Here is a 17,628-nt window from a genome sequence, read left to right on the forward strand (position 1 = left end):
CACATTCAACTTGCCATTGACCATAACCCCCAAATCCCTTTCTGCAGGGCTGCTCTCCAGCCTCTCGTCACGCAGTGGTATGCATCCAGAGTAACCCTGTCCCAGGTGCAGAGTCTGGCACTTGCTCTTGTTAAACTTCATACTGTTGCTGATTGCCCAGCTCTCTAATTTGTCCAGATCTCTCTGCAAGGCCTCACCAACCTCAATGGAGTCAACAGCTTCTCCCAATTTAGTGTCATCCACAAACTTACTCTGTTCGCCTTCAAGTCCTACACCCAAGTTGTTTAAAAAACATTAAAGAGAACTGGCCCTCAAATGGAACCCTGAGGAACCTGAGGAACCTCACTAGTGACTGACTGCCAGCCTGATGTAACCACCATTTTACTATAAACCTTTGAGTCCAAACTGTCAATCAATTGCTCACCCATCACATTATGTATTCATCTAGCTGTATTCATCTATGTTTTGTCCAGAAGGATACTGTGAGAAACCATATTGAAAGCTTTATTAAAATGCAAAAAGATCACATCAACTGTCTTCCCTTGGTCAACTGGGTGGGTGACCTTATTATAAAAGGAAATTAAATTCATTAAGCAGAACCTTCCCCTAATGAAGCCATGTTGGCTATAACCAATAACTTCATTGTCCTTCAGGTATCTTCCAATAAGTCAAAGAGTTTTCTCCATAATTTTACCAGACACTGAAGTGAGACTAAGAGGCATGCAATTACTGTGGTTTGCTTTCTTACCTTTCTTGAAAATTGGAACGTTTGCTAGCTTCCAGTCAAATGGGACCTCTCCAGATTCCCAAGACCATAGAAAAATAATTGAGAGCAGGCTTGTGATAACATCAGCCAGCTCTTTGAGTACCCTGGGATGAATCCCATTGGGCCCCATAGACTTATGCATCCAGGTGGAGCAGCAAGTCCCACACAAGTTCAAAGCTGGCCAGGAGCTTATCATTACAGCAGTCACAGTCCTCAAACTCAGGGCACCTGAGATCCCAGTGTCCATCATTGGTGTTGAAGACAGAGCAGATGGGGTCCGGACTTACCAGGGACAGCCATACCTGAAGCTAACCACATGCCTGCAGGTACCCACTGAGGACAAGGCACTGGTGGACCAAATGGGCTCCTTAGCTCAAGTTACCACTCAAAAAGGACTTTTTTTCCCATGGTTCTAGCTCTTCCAGGCAAACATCAGCACTATTCTGGAAATTCTCTGCATGTAATGCAAACCATCTACAGACAACGGAAAAATATGAAATCTGGTTAAAAAAAAAAACTATTAGAGCTGCAGAACTACTTTTGGTGAGTTTATCCCTAATTTCTTTACATGAAAACTCAAAAGTTGGTGCTCACAAAACCTTTCTATAGTAATTCAGAGTCAACAATACTTATTTAAAAACCAGAAAGTCTGTGAAGTATCTTTAAACAGTTTTGCATGCTGCCAATAATAGCAAAACATTACATTGTATCTGTATATACAATCATACAAATTAATTATATAATTAGGTAATATTTCCATAGTGCTTTAGTGTATGAAAATAATTTTACTGATTTTTTTAATTATTTTTACACGAGTTGCTCATATTCCTCAGTATTAGAAGAACAAAATCTTGCATATCTCCAGTGCAGATATGCAAGAACCCAACTCAAGGCGACCACTGGAGACATGTGAGAAGGTCCATTGTTTCATGCCTACAATAACAGGCAATTTGCTCTGTCCAGTACCCTATATACAGAAGTTCTTGGCAGCACTTGAGCACAAACTTGTTTCATGCCTACACTGCTCTTGTTCCTTACCTCTAATTCTGTACATGTAAAATGAGATTTCCAAAAGTGTTGATAAAGTTTCACTTCCACTGCATTCAGACCTCAGGATCAGTCCAAGTGATGCCAGTGCTGAAGGTTTTTGAGAAGCAAAAAATAAATATGCACAAATAAATGCGTGAGTGGCTATGGTAAATTCAAGCTCATTGTTGTGTGTTTTGAAACTTCATTTTCCTGAGTGCATTTTGTAAACACAAGAAAAAATAGAAATTCAGATACTTTCTAGGTGCTTTACACCCCCTACCTCTGTAAGAGTATGAATTGCCCAATGTGTTATAACACTGAATTTGTTCTGCAGGGTATGTTGTGCTTTATGATATTTACAAGGAATAAACAAAGTGCAAGGTCTTTTTTCTTGTAAGGTGGAGGTTCTAGCCTAAGTTGTATTGCCTTTTGGCTTCCACAAAGAAATTGTCATCCTTTTTTTTTTATTTTTTTTTATCTTTTTGCGAAAGATACAGACACTTCGGAGTGCAGCTAGCTGGGTCTGCATATTTTGCTTCCAGTTGTCTGCGTTGCCTTTTAATGTACGAGGCAATGAGATTATCAAAATTCATATCTCAGAGGAGAAAATATACGATGCAACATGCAGTAACAGACTAACACAGCTATGCTGTTCTCAGTGTCAAACAAAAGAAAAACAAACAGTCCAGCAAGTGCTGGACTTGCAGGCCCTGCAGTGTTTGGTCTAGACAAAGCCAGATAGTGGTGAAGTACAGGAAAGTATAGAAAATATACTTTTCTTTATTAAAAAAGTACAATAGAATATAAATTAATAAACAGAAAATAAAGTATGATAGGAAGTAAAATATAGAAAAAATAGAAAACTGCATCTTGCTAGCGCGACCTGCAAACTTTGAGGAACAATCCTTCTTGCCAACAATAGCAAAACATTACATTGTATCCATATATACAATCATAAAAATTAATTATATAATTAGGTAATACTTCCACAGTGCTTTTACCTCAGGAGGTACAGATATGCAAAACAGCTCGAGTAACCTAACTGTCATTTACACAGATTTGGTCCTTGTTGTTCCCCTTGGCTGGAAGCAGTGCAATTAGCAGCATAATTCCTTTGTCCTACTGGCAGAATTATTTTGCGGTTAACTAGACACACGCCACGTACACTTTGTCCTCCCTCTTCCTCCCACATGTACCCCTTCACACACTACCAGCTCTGACACCCAAATGAATTTTTATCAGTCTTATACAGAAGCAAAAGATGAAGTAATAAAAGACACTGAATGGAAAAAAAAAATCATTGTCTTCTTGTACAAGAATAAACCTTCAATTATTCAGATTTCCTACACTAGCTGTAACTGTACTGTATCTGTGTCTTTCTGCAGCTATATGTAAAGTACGTATTTTTAACAGCAGAACAATGCTGCTTTTAATGATGAAGAGCTACTGTGACAGCACTCACACTCTAAAGAAACTGGAAACTGAAGAGGAATTTGAACAGTGCTTTGAAAAGTCCCATAAACAAAGGTAGCAATGATGGGGAAATAACCAGAGCACAAGAATAGGAGAAGATAGAGTAGAAGGAAGAAAACAATCACTGAGAGATCAAAAGCAGAAGTTACACTTACCACCAACCTCCATCTCATTTGATTTCCCTGCGTCTTTTAAAGGACCACTTCCCCAATGGAGCATCTGACTTACACTGCCAGCTATAGGAAACAACGAAGACTAGCCTGTTTCTCTACAAAGTCACCATGCCTGCCACAGGCTAATATAGAGGTGCTACTACTTATTCGTGCTCGGAATTTGCACTGCACATACAACCACAAGCCTAATGCAAAGGATCATGGTGTCAAAATTTGAATAAGACTCAGTAACATCTGCAAAATGTTTATTAATATTCATAGCACAGGTTCATCTCAGACGAAAAGAGACATACTGAAGACATAGGTAACTAAGAGGTATGGCAACAGGCACAGTATGGACATTAAAGGCACTTCTGTAATTTGCAGTCCTACATCCATAGATGGTAGACTGCATCCATTGGTGCAGCAACAGCAGCAGATTTTTGGAAATACAGTATTAGCAATGACTCAGAATATCTTGAAGTGGAATTGTTAGTGAGAAAACAGCTAAAATGGTAATGGTAATTTTGTAATTGCCATGGTATTACAGCTAAAATGGTAATTTTCCACCAAAGTCAACAGGCGTGAACACAATACAGATATGTTACTTCACGTGGATTTTTCTAATACAAGGGGGATACTCTGGCATGTGATGAGTATATCATCACAAACACACAGCAGGAATCAGTGGCTTCTAATTTTCTGGACACAATTTGGAAAGTTGTGGAAAAAATGGAAAAGTCTACCATTTTATTTACTTACACTTTGGAATAAAGTAGGTTTGCATCTTGCATTTTGAATATGTTGCTTTAGTTATGTCCATATACATTTATGATGGGTGCAAATATTGCTGTGTAAATACATAATAAACAGAAATGCTGTAAACAGTAAGAAAATGTATCAGAAGAGTGGATGAAAAAGGTTGTTAGGAAAATCAAACACCAAATCCTACCACAGTGCATTAGGAGAGCAATTCACTTACCTTAATGAAGCAATTTGAAATACAGATTGTACCTTTTGCATTTAGGTATGGATGACTGAAAATACCAATGCTGAGGTTTTTTTCTTTTGATAATTCAAAAAAAAAAATAAAATTTAAATGTTTGCAGTCACCAGTCTTCAACACCTTATTATTTCACTTTTTAACAGTCTGTTTTTCCTGTTCTAAAATAAACCGGGGCTCTCTAAAAATTTGAGAGAAGTCATGAAGAAGAACTTCCTATACATTATTTTTCTCCTATCTTTCAAAGTTACTATTGTTCTTTAGTAAGTGACTTATATTTGGCTGCTCATACACAGACACAATTAACTTTCTTTCAACATTATTTTTACCACATTAATTTCAACAAAATCTCTCCTGTGAAGAATATCATGTTATGAAATTTAACTGGGATGAATGAAATAAATTAGTCTAAAACTCTAAAACCTAATTTTTTTCCTACACTTTCAACACTTTCCAGAAATACGCAATACAGACATATTTTCCCAGAATCTATCGAAGTCTAGTATTTTCTAATAAAATTTCTATGATTTCTTTGCAAAGACTAAAACACAAACTGTTCCAACAAACTTTCATCCTTCACCCTTTCACAGAAGACGTTGTTACCATCTAGAGGAAATGTCTTTCCAGCTGCACAGACCTACCACCTCTCAATGGAAGAGGTTAATCAAAAATCTCTCCGTATCAAAGAAGAATCTAATGCTGGAGTCAGGGATCATTCATGCAACATTTTCTGTTAACAATGTACAACCCCCCACTTGAATGACTACTGGGAGACAGAGATATGTAGAAAGACCTTCCCAGCTCATATTTTCAGATCTCTTCAGCGAGCACTGGGGCTGATCTACTTGCAAGGCCTTGTACAGAGTCACCAGTGCAAAGTGGTCCAGATTTTCTCCTCAGCACCAGTTATCCACGACCTCAACAATCTTCTGCAGAATGCACACAAAAGAATGTTTTTTTTGTTTGTTTGTTTCCTTCTTCTGGGGGGAAGACTTGTGCATTTAGCTTTGGATTTGAATGCTGAGAATATTTCAGCCATATGACTTCCCAAAAAAATTATTAATTTTTGCCTTTACAAATGTCAGCGTACAACAACTGGAAAATCCAGTTGTCAAAATCCACTAGTCATAAGAGTTCTTTCTCAATTTACAGAATATTTAGATCTAAAGCTATAAAAATGCCTTCAGTATTTGTGCAGGTTCATAAATCTAATCTGAATGTATATTTACAACCAACACAAATGCACAAATGCTTGCTAAACTTGAATCAAGAGCTGTGTTCAGAAGAGAGAAACACCCATATTCAACCTACACTTACAAATTTTAGTCCCAGTTGCTCTACATATACTGACATTTTCATTTTCTGTGATGAAAATGTTTTCATTTTCATTTTCATTAGCACTTAATTTTACAAAGAGATTTCCACAGTGTAGTACTTAGTTTGTGAAATGGGACTAGCATCTGCCACTACAACACTTTCTGTATCAGATAATAATTGTCTGTCAGGGAAAAAAAAATAAAAAGAAGACCTATTTAAACTTATTTTTCATATTAGGCTCATCATTGAAGATTTTTTGTTTGTTTCATAAATGAAAGAGCCCCAGGTTTCAGTTTCTCCATCTCACAAAATTACAACTTACTGTAATTGCTCTTTACATGAGCCAGTCTTCTATCTACTTGACATAACTGTCAGGGCCTGAGCCGCAGAAAGGTAACAGGGGTGCAGAGGAGATACAAAAGGACAGGGTTATCTGAGGTAATGGTTGAAGTTCCAAGGCACACACTGCACAAGCATGCTGATTTTTAGAATGGCTTAGTGGAAGAACAGGCATGGAAGGAAAGGACACTCAATTGTGGTGCTAGGGTCACCAGAACTTCTCCACCATCCCAGCTCATTAGGAAGAGTGGCCCTTGTTTACCCCCATTCAGTGAGCTGTGTGAAACAGATGAAAAGTTTTCCAGCTGCTAACCAGGCCCATGAACTGTCTTATCTAATTTGTTTTTCAAGTATTTCCCAAGGCAAAGTCAAATCTGTTTCACTTTTCAAACCAGCAGTAAACTTAACATCCCACTGAGAAATCAACTCTACTTAATTTCTGCACAGGACTTGCCATGTGGCCAATGAAAGTTTCAAAGCCTTCGGCATCTTCCATATTTAGCAAAAACAAAACAAAACAAAAACTATTTTTCTTTTGTAAGAAAGGAATTCAAAACAGCCATACAAAAAAAATGTAAAGAATTAATGGTGTTGGTCCTACACGGGATTCCAGTCAAAGTTAGCAGTTTGACTATTACTCACACAAAGCTGTTTCATGAAAAAAATGCTCCCCATCCAAGTTAACAGAAATAAAGACTTACCAAAAATTGACAGTTTCACTGGGCTGTGAATAGTGTCCGGCATTTGTATGACCACAAATGAATAAACATCTATGAATATTAATATTTGTGTAAAAGTAATTTCCTTATTTCTCTTCCCTCTCCTAAAATGCATCCAGTGATTCCCAAATCTTTCATGATGACTTCTTTACTTCTTCTCTCACCTTCATATCAAACGAAGTGTGGTTAAATAACAATTACTTCCACTGCAACCAATCAGGATGCAAGAAACAAAATTCCTATTACATGAACCCATTAATCTCAGTGAGATACACTCATGGTTCAGAGTGGAAATTCTCATGTTCCCTTATGAACACACATGATACTTTCAAAAACAAATGGCTTTTCATATGGAAATCAGAAGTGCAACCAGATTGGACAGCAATGAAGAAAGCAGTCGAGAAAATATATGCAAGATAGGAAAGATGCTAGCACCATAAGAAACCAAAATAGAAGCCAAAAAAACACTTTAGGTTATGCATGAAAGATAGCAAGAGTCTAGGTATTGATGGAGTGGACAAAAAAACACCTTGCAGCTCCAGCACAGGTGAAGAAGAAGCAGACAGTAGCAGTAGCCTTCCCACTGCTCAGGAGTCAGACAGGAAGTGTGCACAGGTTATTGAAGGTCATTTTCCAGATGGCCTTAAGGTCCCCAGATGAACAGGGCTCCTTTTAAGCTACAGAATATATTTTAAATATTCCCCCTTATTTGAAAGTCCACTCATTTTACATCCAAATGTTAAAACAAACATATATTTAAGCAGTCCTCTTTTATTGACAAAAGCATCAAAACAGCCACAAGAAACAGTGTGGACTGCACTAAAAGATTCATTTCACTAATTAATTGACACCAATGCCTGGTCAGCAGTTTAAAAAACAAGCAAACAAACAAACAAACAAAAAACAAAAATTATTTTGAGAGTGCTGATTAATGACAGAACAATTATAGTTTGGTTAGCTGGAACTTGAAAGCCAACTGCAGATTTAGTAACAGATGTTCAAACAGTAGTATATAATAAATGTAAGTTCAACCTAGATCATATATGCTGCTACTGAACTCTTGATTTATCCTTTGAAATAAGCCACTGAAAATACATGAGTAGGACAGAATAAGGATATTAAAGTGTATGTTATACAATTAAGCTATATTTAGTTGCCAAAGTAAACTTCATGTTGATAATGTTAGCAAAGATGATGACTGTCTGTCATATAAGAATGGTATTCAAATCAAACATGTATTATTAATTCAGGCAAATATGAAAATGTATTCTGTTTTTTCACCAGTGCCTGTTCAGTAAGGTTCTATTCTCTTTCTATATTTAAGTAAACATGCTACTCAGAAGTTTCTTTTTCTTTTTTTTTTTTTTTACCTTTCAAAATACTTGGTTTTAGATGCTTCTAAGCCATTCATAGTAAAATTCCTGGTTACCCCAAAGCCTTTTCAGTCTTGGAATTAGACAGAGACAAACTGTGTTCCTATATTGTAAAGATTTTTTTGTGTGTGTAAAAGACAGGATATAACACTTGCCAAAAGCACACAGTTTAGGCTTATACTCCTCATTCAAGTAAAGAAAAGAAGCAAAATAAATAGAAGAACAATACATGTGAAATAAAGAGAAACGTTCATCATAACCACAAGAAGCAAACAGAGAACCTTTTCATCTCTCCATTTCCAAGTCTAGTCAGTACTGAATACCACCTGAATGGGGGAACCTATGTGATTTCATTACTGCTCATACGAGACCCTCACTCTTGGTGCTTACAACCAATGCAAACTGAATACATTATAATGTTAATAAAACCTAATCGGTTTAAATGGAATCCTTTTTTGGAAATGATATGATAACACGTCTCCCACCCTGCAACTCCTGAAAGCGCAGCAGGGCAGTGGCAGTGCTGCCACAAGTGGTGTGCTCCTGTGCCAAGGGCTCACTTGGGTAGGAGGGGCAGGGCCATGCTCACCCTAGGGGAAGTGAGACCCTTCCTACCCCTGGGTGCTCCTGGGCTGCCACAGGGAGAAGCATCTGGGCAGACTGTAGGGTATGGCAGGGTGCCAGGATGGAGCCGTGGAGAAACAGCAGGTGGATGGACAGCCACATCTCAGGGGAGATGGAGACAAAGGCTTTGCAAAGGACCGGAGCAGGCTGGACAGGGCTTGCTGCCCCACCCAAGCCTCTACACTGGTTTCAAGCAAGGAGTCCATGTGAGACCTTGTGGGAGTTACGCATGAACATTTTGATTTCTCCTCTTCTCTTTTCTCACTTTTCTTCTCTCACTTTTCTCATTACAATAAGTTAACTCTATAGTTGTTGCCCTGATTTTTAAAATGGCTTATTTGGAAAACTTAAAAAAAAAAGTCTTGGCATATCTACTGTATAATGCCCAGCCAGCATTCTCCATCACTGACATTAACAGTTGTTATCTCCATTAACCACCAGAGGTACTGAATCAGATATTGCACTGAGATGATGGTCCTTGATGGTACTATTCAGAAGAGCTGTAACACTTATGGGCAACAGACTCAGAAAATTACATGTGCTAAATTTAATGCTTTACATTTTGATCATTATCTTGAACTACTTAAAAAAAAAAAAGGCAAAGAAAAATTTTGGGGAAAAAAGAGTTTAAAGCTAGTCATTTCCAACTCGCAAGCTTGACAGGGTCCTTTTGCCACACTGAAAGTTTTAATCTACTGTTAAACATTTCTGGGAGGAAGCCTTAATGCCATGTATTAATTCTGCTCATCTAGATTCTATATAGGATTTTTCCCTCATTCAAGGCAGGAATCACCCCAAGCTTTTCTAAAAGCAGAAGAGGATGAATTCTCCTGCAGATGACACAACACTGGTTCCATGAGACTGCAGTGAAAGAGCATTATCCCACTGTGAGCTGTGCTGGAGACCCCTAGTACAATTTCAGGACTGGGGGACAAATTTCAGTCTGGTGGAGGTCATTGTCATGAAGATGAAATACAGATCGTGTAACAATGGTCAAGCCCTTCCAATGCCTTTTTTTAAAGAAAAAAGAGGCAGACACTACAAGGAGGTGGAAATGAAAAGCGTATGTACTTGTAAAGTACGGCATCCATCCATCATTGTTTAAATATCCTTTCTTCTTCATATTCATCTCCAATAAAATCCTTATTGTTAAGGCTTTATTTGATTCAAAAATTAATAGTAATACGGCAACATCAGTCAAAGCAGCCTTTCCTGAACATAAAGGAAAGAAAATAACATTTTCCCCTATTGATCTGCCATCCGAGAAGAGTAAAGGTCTGAAAATAATGCTGACCATGAAGACAGGAGTCACATCAATGTGCAAAGAAATCCCTTTACTGCAGAACAAACATGAAGTTCTGAATTGGACAAAACCACCACTGATTCCAACAGGGATTTTGCTGAAGCAAGATTTGGTATCCTTTTAGAGATCTAAATTCATGTGGTTTTGGAGTACATTTCCAAGGGGAAAGTTCAGGAAGGAAAGCTGAAGTTTCCTCATTGGTGTACACAGCTACCATGGGCCAGCCGGGACACCAGCTCTTCTCTCTAGCAGAACATCACGCACTGTGAGTGCCAATAGGAGATGCATGCCCTGGGATATCTGTCTTCCAGGACACTAGCCACCCACCGTATGAACACCTGGAGGGCTATCTGTCATGCCAAAATGCTTTCATAAAATCACAAAATCAGTGAATGGCTCAGGTTGAAAGAGATATTAAAGACCATGTAGTTCCAATCCCCCTGCCATGGACAGGGATGCGACCCACTAGACCAGGTTGCTCAAAGCCCCATCCAACCTGGCCTTGAACACCTCCAGGAGTGGGGCATCCACAAATTCTCTGGGCAACCTGTTCCCTTTTCAGGGATTTTACAATGATAATGTGATGCAGTAGCTGTTTTTTTTTTTATAATAACAATAACTAGGGAAGGCATGTCTCTTCTCCTGACCTCTCAGCTCAGTGTCATCCTCAGACAAAATGTCAGAGTCATGGTTAAATTGACAAACCTCAAGAGATGTCTTAGCTCATTAAAGCTTAACAATGCATTGTAGACAGAATCTCATTATCATTTGAAACCTCTTATATAGGAAGATAATGGTTAGCAGATCTATACCAGACAGATATAGAAATCACTTACCAGTATCAGTATTAGACATACCTGTACATTTTTTCACAACAAATATTTGCTATTGTCAAGAAAGCCAAAGCTACAGTAACTGACTGATGGTATGCTCTTCTTACATGCACCAGCCCTCTTCTACTTTCAGTTGCCCATGCAGAGTCCCAAAGAAGCTGTCCAATTTTAAGGCGAAATTTTACAGAACTCACGTTGTGTGCTTCCAAAAGGGGAAAAAAATAAAATAAAAAACAACCAACCAAAAACAAAACAAAGAACAAAAAAAGGTCATGTATACAAACATGGGTTTGTGTTGGAAACAACACATGCAATTGCTAAATTTACCCATATACGAAATTTTAATCAATCACATGCTGACACATATATCGTTTGCATGCAAACAGCTATACGTTTGCATGAGAACGGATTTTATCTGAAAACTAGCTTCCTTCGGAAAACTTCACTGCAACCATTTAGGGATGTTTTTGGACACAGACAGAGGAAGAGAGCAAGCTCAAAAGTACAGAACTACATCAATGAAGCCTGTTGCAAGTCAGAGTAACCAATTAAACATACAAATATCTTCCATTATTTCAGAAGCACTTCACTATTTAATCAATCAACCTAATTTCTCCTGAAGGTCAGTCTCTAGAAATGTAATGTATGAAAATTTACAGCCTTGCTATAGAACAAGTAGGATAACAAGCTACAATGACTGCCAATGTATGCTATTTAAAATATCCTGTTAGAAGAAACCTACTGCAGAGCTATCATTTGTTCTTTCAAATCTAAATAATATGCACCCACAACAGAAAAAGAAAGTTTAAGACACCAGATTAACAAAGCATTTGCTAATGTCCTAACTGGTTCTTCCTGAGTAGACAATAAAATTCATGAGAGGAGTTGAATGGAGACAATAAACTTCACGAGAGGAGTTTCAACCACAAAACAGGATGATTACTCCAGAAAGAAATTCCTCCCTCTGATCATCTTGTCAAAAAGGCTTTAAAAATCCATTTTTTGTGAAAAGACAGCAGTAGCAAAAAATAACCATATTCCACTTCATCCTATTAATGTGTCAAATGCTTAGACTACTTAGGGATATGTTTTGCTCTATACCCTGGGGAAAGCAGCTTAAAACACTGATTTTATCAACTGCCCTGCATCTATAGAACTGACCATATAAAACTTCGACAAACTGAGATTTTTATCACAAGGAAAAGTTCTAATTCATCCATTTACAGAGGCAAGTGGAGAATATTGTCTAATCAAGTGCTTTTTCCTATGTCTCAGCTGGACTCTGTATCACAAGACTGAGGGAAAGGGCTTGAAGAAGGAAATACCTCATTCACTGCTCCTGCCCCAGGTCCTTCTGCCTTTCATCATCTGTGAAGGCAGTTCCCTATGCCCCTTTCCCATCTTGGAGGGATTATGGAATTGACTTCCAACACCTACAGATAGTTTAACAGTTAATTAGCTGCAGCAGCAAATGTGGCCCTGTAACACTCCACCAAAACCACTACTACCTCCTAGAACTGAGGAGTTCTGAGTTCTGTGCTGAAACACAGAACTTACACCACATTACCATCAATCAACAGTTTTGCTGGTGACAGTCAATAGTTACTATTTTGCCATCACTCTGTTTACCCAACAAGTTTGTCATGGGAAATAAAAGATGAAAACCACATTTGACTGCTGTGGTTCATACCAATTCTGTACAAAAGACTGCACCAGGCATGTCATGGCAGTATATTTGCTCTGGTGTCTTACACTCTCTAGCGCATTAAAGATGTTTTGTTGGTTTCAGAGAGAATAATGCCCTGAAGTACGTATTCACTTTAGACATTTATATCACACCCATCACGATGTTTTATATTTTCATCCCTGCCATCGTGACTTGCATTCCAATAATGCCAGAGGATGCAGTAGTGGTTGTGTCTGTCACTGGGCTAACATGGCCATCACTGGGAATCCAAAAAGAGAAAAGAGACGAAAGGGGAGAGGGGGAATAGCAGGACATGAAGCTAAAATGGCACACAACAATCCAAGAAGCTCCAGCAACAAGCACTGCAGCGGAGACCAGGAAAAAATAAAATCTGGCATGCTTATGCAAATGCCAAGTTTTGACAATAACATCAACTGAGCCATGTTTTCACATCAGGATCTCAGCATTCCTCGCCATGTCCCATCTGTTGCACCCAATACATATTGAGCTGGCATCTGAAGTCTGATGAAAGGACGACCTACACTCTTATATTTCACACTGAAGGGCATGATCCAGTAACTCAAGTAGAAAGTCACATGCAATTCCTGCAAGCAGCTCACTGGCATGAGGTGAATTTTACCCTGGAAGTGATAGGTGGTACAGAAATGCAGACAAAGGAGAATGTGCATGCTATTTATAACCCAGTGAGAAACAGGTCAGATACACTTTAAGACAGTTTATTGTGCAAGCTAAGACAAAGTTCAAACATGTCAACATGGACTTTCAAAAAGTCATACTACTTTCCCTAGCTCTGTTGAACTCTGAGGCAGAACTAATTATCAAACTTAGACGCAGAAACACCAGCAATAAGTAAAACAGAGAATAAAAGAACCTCATCAGAGTGGACAACTACTCCCACTGTTATTCTCAGAAAAAAAATATATCATTCCAATGTTTACAACTGTGTGAGAATGCTAAAAGTAAAAAGAAGTCTAATTTTGCACTTTAGGTACTGAACAGATGTCAGAAGAGCAGCTTCTCTTTACATTGTTTCCTGGATGAGAGGGGTAGGAGAGAGCAGTTAAAACAAAGCAGGCAATCCACATGTTTCCTGTTCACCAGCATCAAAGAGGTGTGCAGCAGTGAGGACCAAATGAAGGAGAGAAGAAAGGAGATGCTATGTTCCTCAAAGAGTCACCCTCTCAAGAAGGTAGGTGCCACCTGATTTTGTCCATTGGGAATTTTTCTCAGGACATGCAATTTATATCAAAGGCATACTGAGATCTCCACCAGAAGCTGCAAGTGTAGTGTAGCCTTCCCCATCCAGCTTGCCCCTGCTTTCTTTGTAGCCTTCCAGCTGGAGAGACTCTTTGGATGCTATTAAGAACAGCAAGCTGTCACAGTGAAAGCAGGTGTCATAAAGCTGATGATAAATACAGTCCATCACCTTCAGTTGGCTTGTTCCAGCTTAAAAGAATAATATTTTGTCTAAGAAAATTATAATATGTGACCTACCCCTTAGTGTACCCTTTCACTATATTTTTCGTTGTATTTTAGGTAGCTGCAATTCACTTTAAAGCATACTGTCCAAGCCCACAAAGCACAGGATAAAAGTAGAAGAGTAGTTACATTAAACTCTTAACACAGAATGGGTAAGTGTTGGCAATATGCCTAATACTCTTGAGGGATTTTACAGCTCCTGTGTAAAGTTGATCCCTTCTGGCATTAAGCCTAACACTCTCCAGGGAATTTTTGTAAGTTGCCTCAGGCCTTTATAACACATTGTCCAATATGCATTTTGATATCACTAACTATTTTCATTTTCTTCAGTATTTTCTTCTTAAAAAAAAAAAAAAAAGTTTTGAATGGTTAAGATAGAGACTCTAAAAGTACAGAGTCAAAGTCACTGTAAATTGCCTGAACACCATTTGTGTTCAGGAGTTAAGCCATGGCTGAAACATGAGAGATGGAAAAATAAAACAAATAAATCTGCAACAACCACTCCAAAGGTATGTCTTGCTATAGGAATCTATATACCGCCTTTTACATTAAAATGAAAGAAACCTCTTGTATATCCTATAAAGGCATGCCAAGATCCACAGAGAACCTCCTCAAACACAAGCAGAATTGCAATCAGTCTCTTCATCCCACCCCTAAAACTAGTTCATGAATTAAACTTGAGGACTCTCACATCCTCACCTATGCCATTTTGGAAACTCCTGGTCAGGACAGAAGAATCCATCAAGACCCATCCCTGTTGGCTCAAGAATGGTTCTCCCCAACGATCACCAGAACTGCAATTAATGATTTCCTTGCCTTGATGGGCCTTGTGTTCCTTTTCAAGCATGTCAAGGCGACTGAAGTATATGCAAAGCTGGAAAATCTGTCATGCTGGATACAGCTAAGATCATTATCACTTAAACACCTTGCTGTACCTAAACATCGTCAATAAATAGGCTTAAAAACTGCTGAAAGTTGATTAAAGAAAACAGCTGAAAAAGAAAATAAGGCCTGAGTCAAGCTTTCTGCATAAGGAACTGCACAGAATACTGATGAACAACTTGTTTTCAGACTGCGCCAACTGACACATAAAAAAACAGTACTAGAGAGCAAAATAAGTATGTAGAAGAGATTTCAAGTGTGGCTCAAGCTGCTTACTGATTAACACTTCTGCACATAACAAGCCTGACAGACCTGTGTGGTTACTGTTCAAAAGTGAAACAAGGCTCTCTTGGCCACTGGAGACGAATAATCCTTCCTGACCAAGTTCACAGTTCTCACACAGCTTAGAAGTGCTGCAGCTGGTTCTCCTCACAGAAAGCAAAAAAAAAAATCCAACCAAACAAAAAACAAATAAAGAGCCCCCCCAACAACAACAACAAAACCACACACATGATTAAAAATAAACTGAAATATCAAAACAAAAAAACAGCCACAAGATTTAACATGTCTATCAATATTTCTAGGTTAAGGAAGAGTCCTAATGATCCTGTATAGGAAACATGAATTCTATCTTATCAGATATTTTACCAGGAAAAAAAAAAATTGTAGTTGCATTTGCAAGAAAACCATAATAGGAAATAAAATACACAAAGATTTTTCATCTAAAGGCAAACACAACTTTGTAGAAATCACAGAAATGGAAGATGACAACTGTCTTTATAATGGCCATAAAATGTACAGCAAAAGGGATCAATAGATATCTGCATAAGTTTCTTTAATGGCTAGTTTCTTTAAATGCCAGTAAGCATTCTCTTTTACCTGCATATGTCCAGATTATCTTCCTCATGCCCCATCTTAAGTATTTTCATGTCAACTCTTCACAGCTATAACACAGCCTCAGTCACATACCCACACACTGAGTACAAAACAGTTTTGGTAGAGCAACCAGAGTGGAACAAAAGGCCAGACTGACTTCCAAGGCTTGGACTATGCATGAAGCATCATCTGCTGCTAGAGAGAAAGGGGCAAAAGGGAGTGGCTATGGCTGCCATGTCTGAGAGCTGCTTGTAACTTCTAGAAAGTCTTGCCAGATATAACAGGTCAAACCACAAACATATAAAGAAAGAAGACCAAAAGCCATGATGACATGCTGCCACCCCACTTCCTGTGTCCTTGTGGGACCTCTCCACCAGGTTATGGGAACACTGGCTGGAGGTGGAGCAGCTACACCACCTCCATGAACAGTAAGCACCTCACTGGAGAATTCCTACCACAGTGGAAATTCTCTATCAGGCAGATTTGAGTAGCTTTAAGACTGCAGTGTATTGTCTAACATGACAGGAAAATCTACTACTAAGCCTCAAATAAGCTTCCATAAATATCTATGTATGATCACAGTGTTTCAGACCAAGGATCCAGCTCCCCCAGGACCTGACCCTCCTCTGTCCCCAGTGGACCCTACTAGGTAATGCTGAGGGAAAAAGATAAGCTTTCCTTTTCAGCAGCCAACTCCAGTAACTACCTAAATCAGCAGCAATGTGTTTGTTTTTAATACCTCTTGATGGAGTTCAAAAACATACAATTTCATTCCCAGAGTAAGAGAAAGCAGGTACAGGTGTTGAACATGTTGGCAGTCAGAAAATGTGTTATTTTCCAAAAGATTTGAGATTTTTATTAGTATGTTAGACACGACAGCACTCAGGATGTGCCTGAACATCCTCCAGCTCATGCTCACAAAATTGTTGTCCATACAGATGAGTGAAAAAGACAAGCAATAAGAACAGCTACTAGATTTTCTAGAAGATGAAATACTATTCAGATATGCGTATTCAGAGCAGATAAGCTAAGTAATACATCGTTGAATAAATAACATTGCCTGGGCATCATTACATTTAAAGGGCAGTTCTAATGTGAACCACCTGAAGATCAGACTTTCTTTTCAAATTTACATTATTAACAGAACATGCAGTAGAAAGCTAGAATTTTTTTGGTATAGTTTTTCATTACAAGACCTCTCAAAAGATCTTCTTCATTGAAAAGAGAAGCTGAAGACAAATGCTGACCACATTTCAGTCTTCTGTCTTCCTTTGCTGTTCTCAAACGTTTCTGCTCGTTTTTACCTGATGTCTCTCCAATTCTTTTTCACCATAGCAGCTAGTGTCAATAGAGATCTGCTTTCAAAGTCTGAGTAAACCTATAATGTGTGGAAGCAATTATTCACGAAAAGTGGTCAAATAGACATACCAAATGTAATGAGACACTGTAGATTTCGAACGTCAAATACGTGTACTGTTATGCTTGCAGTTTGCACCTAATTTCTATGTGAAAATACCTAATTTGGGAAGACAAAAGTGTACATTCTTAGCAACAAAAACAATTTACTCTCACATTTTTCTGTACTGAAAAAAAAATCCACCATTATACTATTTTCTTTTTTGGACACACAAAACAGTACTAGAATGCACATCATACATTCAGTACCACACAGGAAGTAAAACAGTTGAAGTCAGAGACGTACACAAGTGCCTGTCAAGACTCGCTTTTTTTCTCCACTGTGAGAAAACACAG

At 38.4% G+C, this 17,628-nt stretch overlaps 1 protein-coding gene across 13 annotated transcripts in view; it reads right to left on the reverse strand.

Annotated features, from left to right (window-relative positions):
• Positions 1 to 17,628, reverse strand: part of GLIS3 (GLIS family zinc finger 3) — a 191,938-nt gene that overhangs the window by 165,343 nt on the left and 8,967 nt on the right. The window contains exon 2 of one of the 13 annotated variants that reach the window (XM_080574423.1): positions 749 to 17,254. The exons of the other annotated variants lie outside the window; for them this stretch is intronic. Coding sequence (XP_080430549.1) covers positions 749 to 1,016 — 268 coding nt within the window. The 5' untranslated portion in view covers positions 1,017 to 17,254. The remainder of the gene's footprint in view (positions 1 to 748; positions 17,255 to 17,628) is intronic. 13 annotated transcript variants of the gene reach the window in all.

Source organism: Anser brachyrhynchus (genome assembly GCF_964034855.1).
Source record: "Anser brachyrhynchus genome assembly, chromosome: Z".
In the NCBI taxonomy this organism is placed as follows: Eukaryota; Metazoa; Chordata; class Aves; order Anseriformes; family Anatidae; genus Anser; species Anser brachyrhynchus.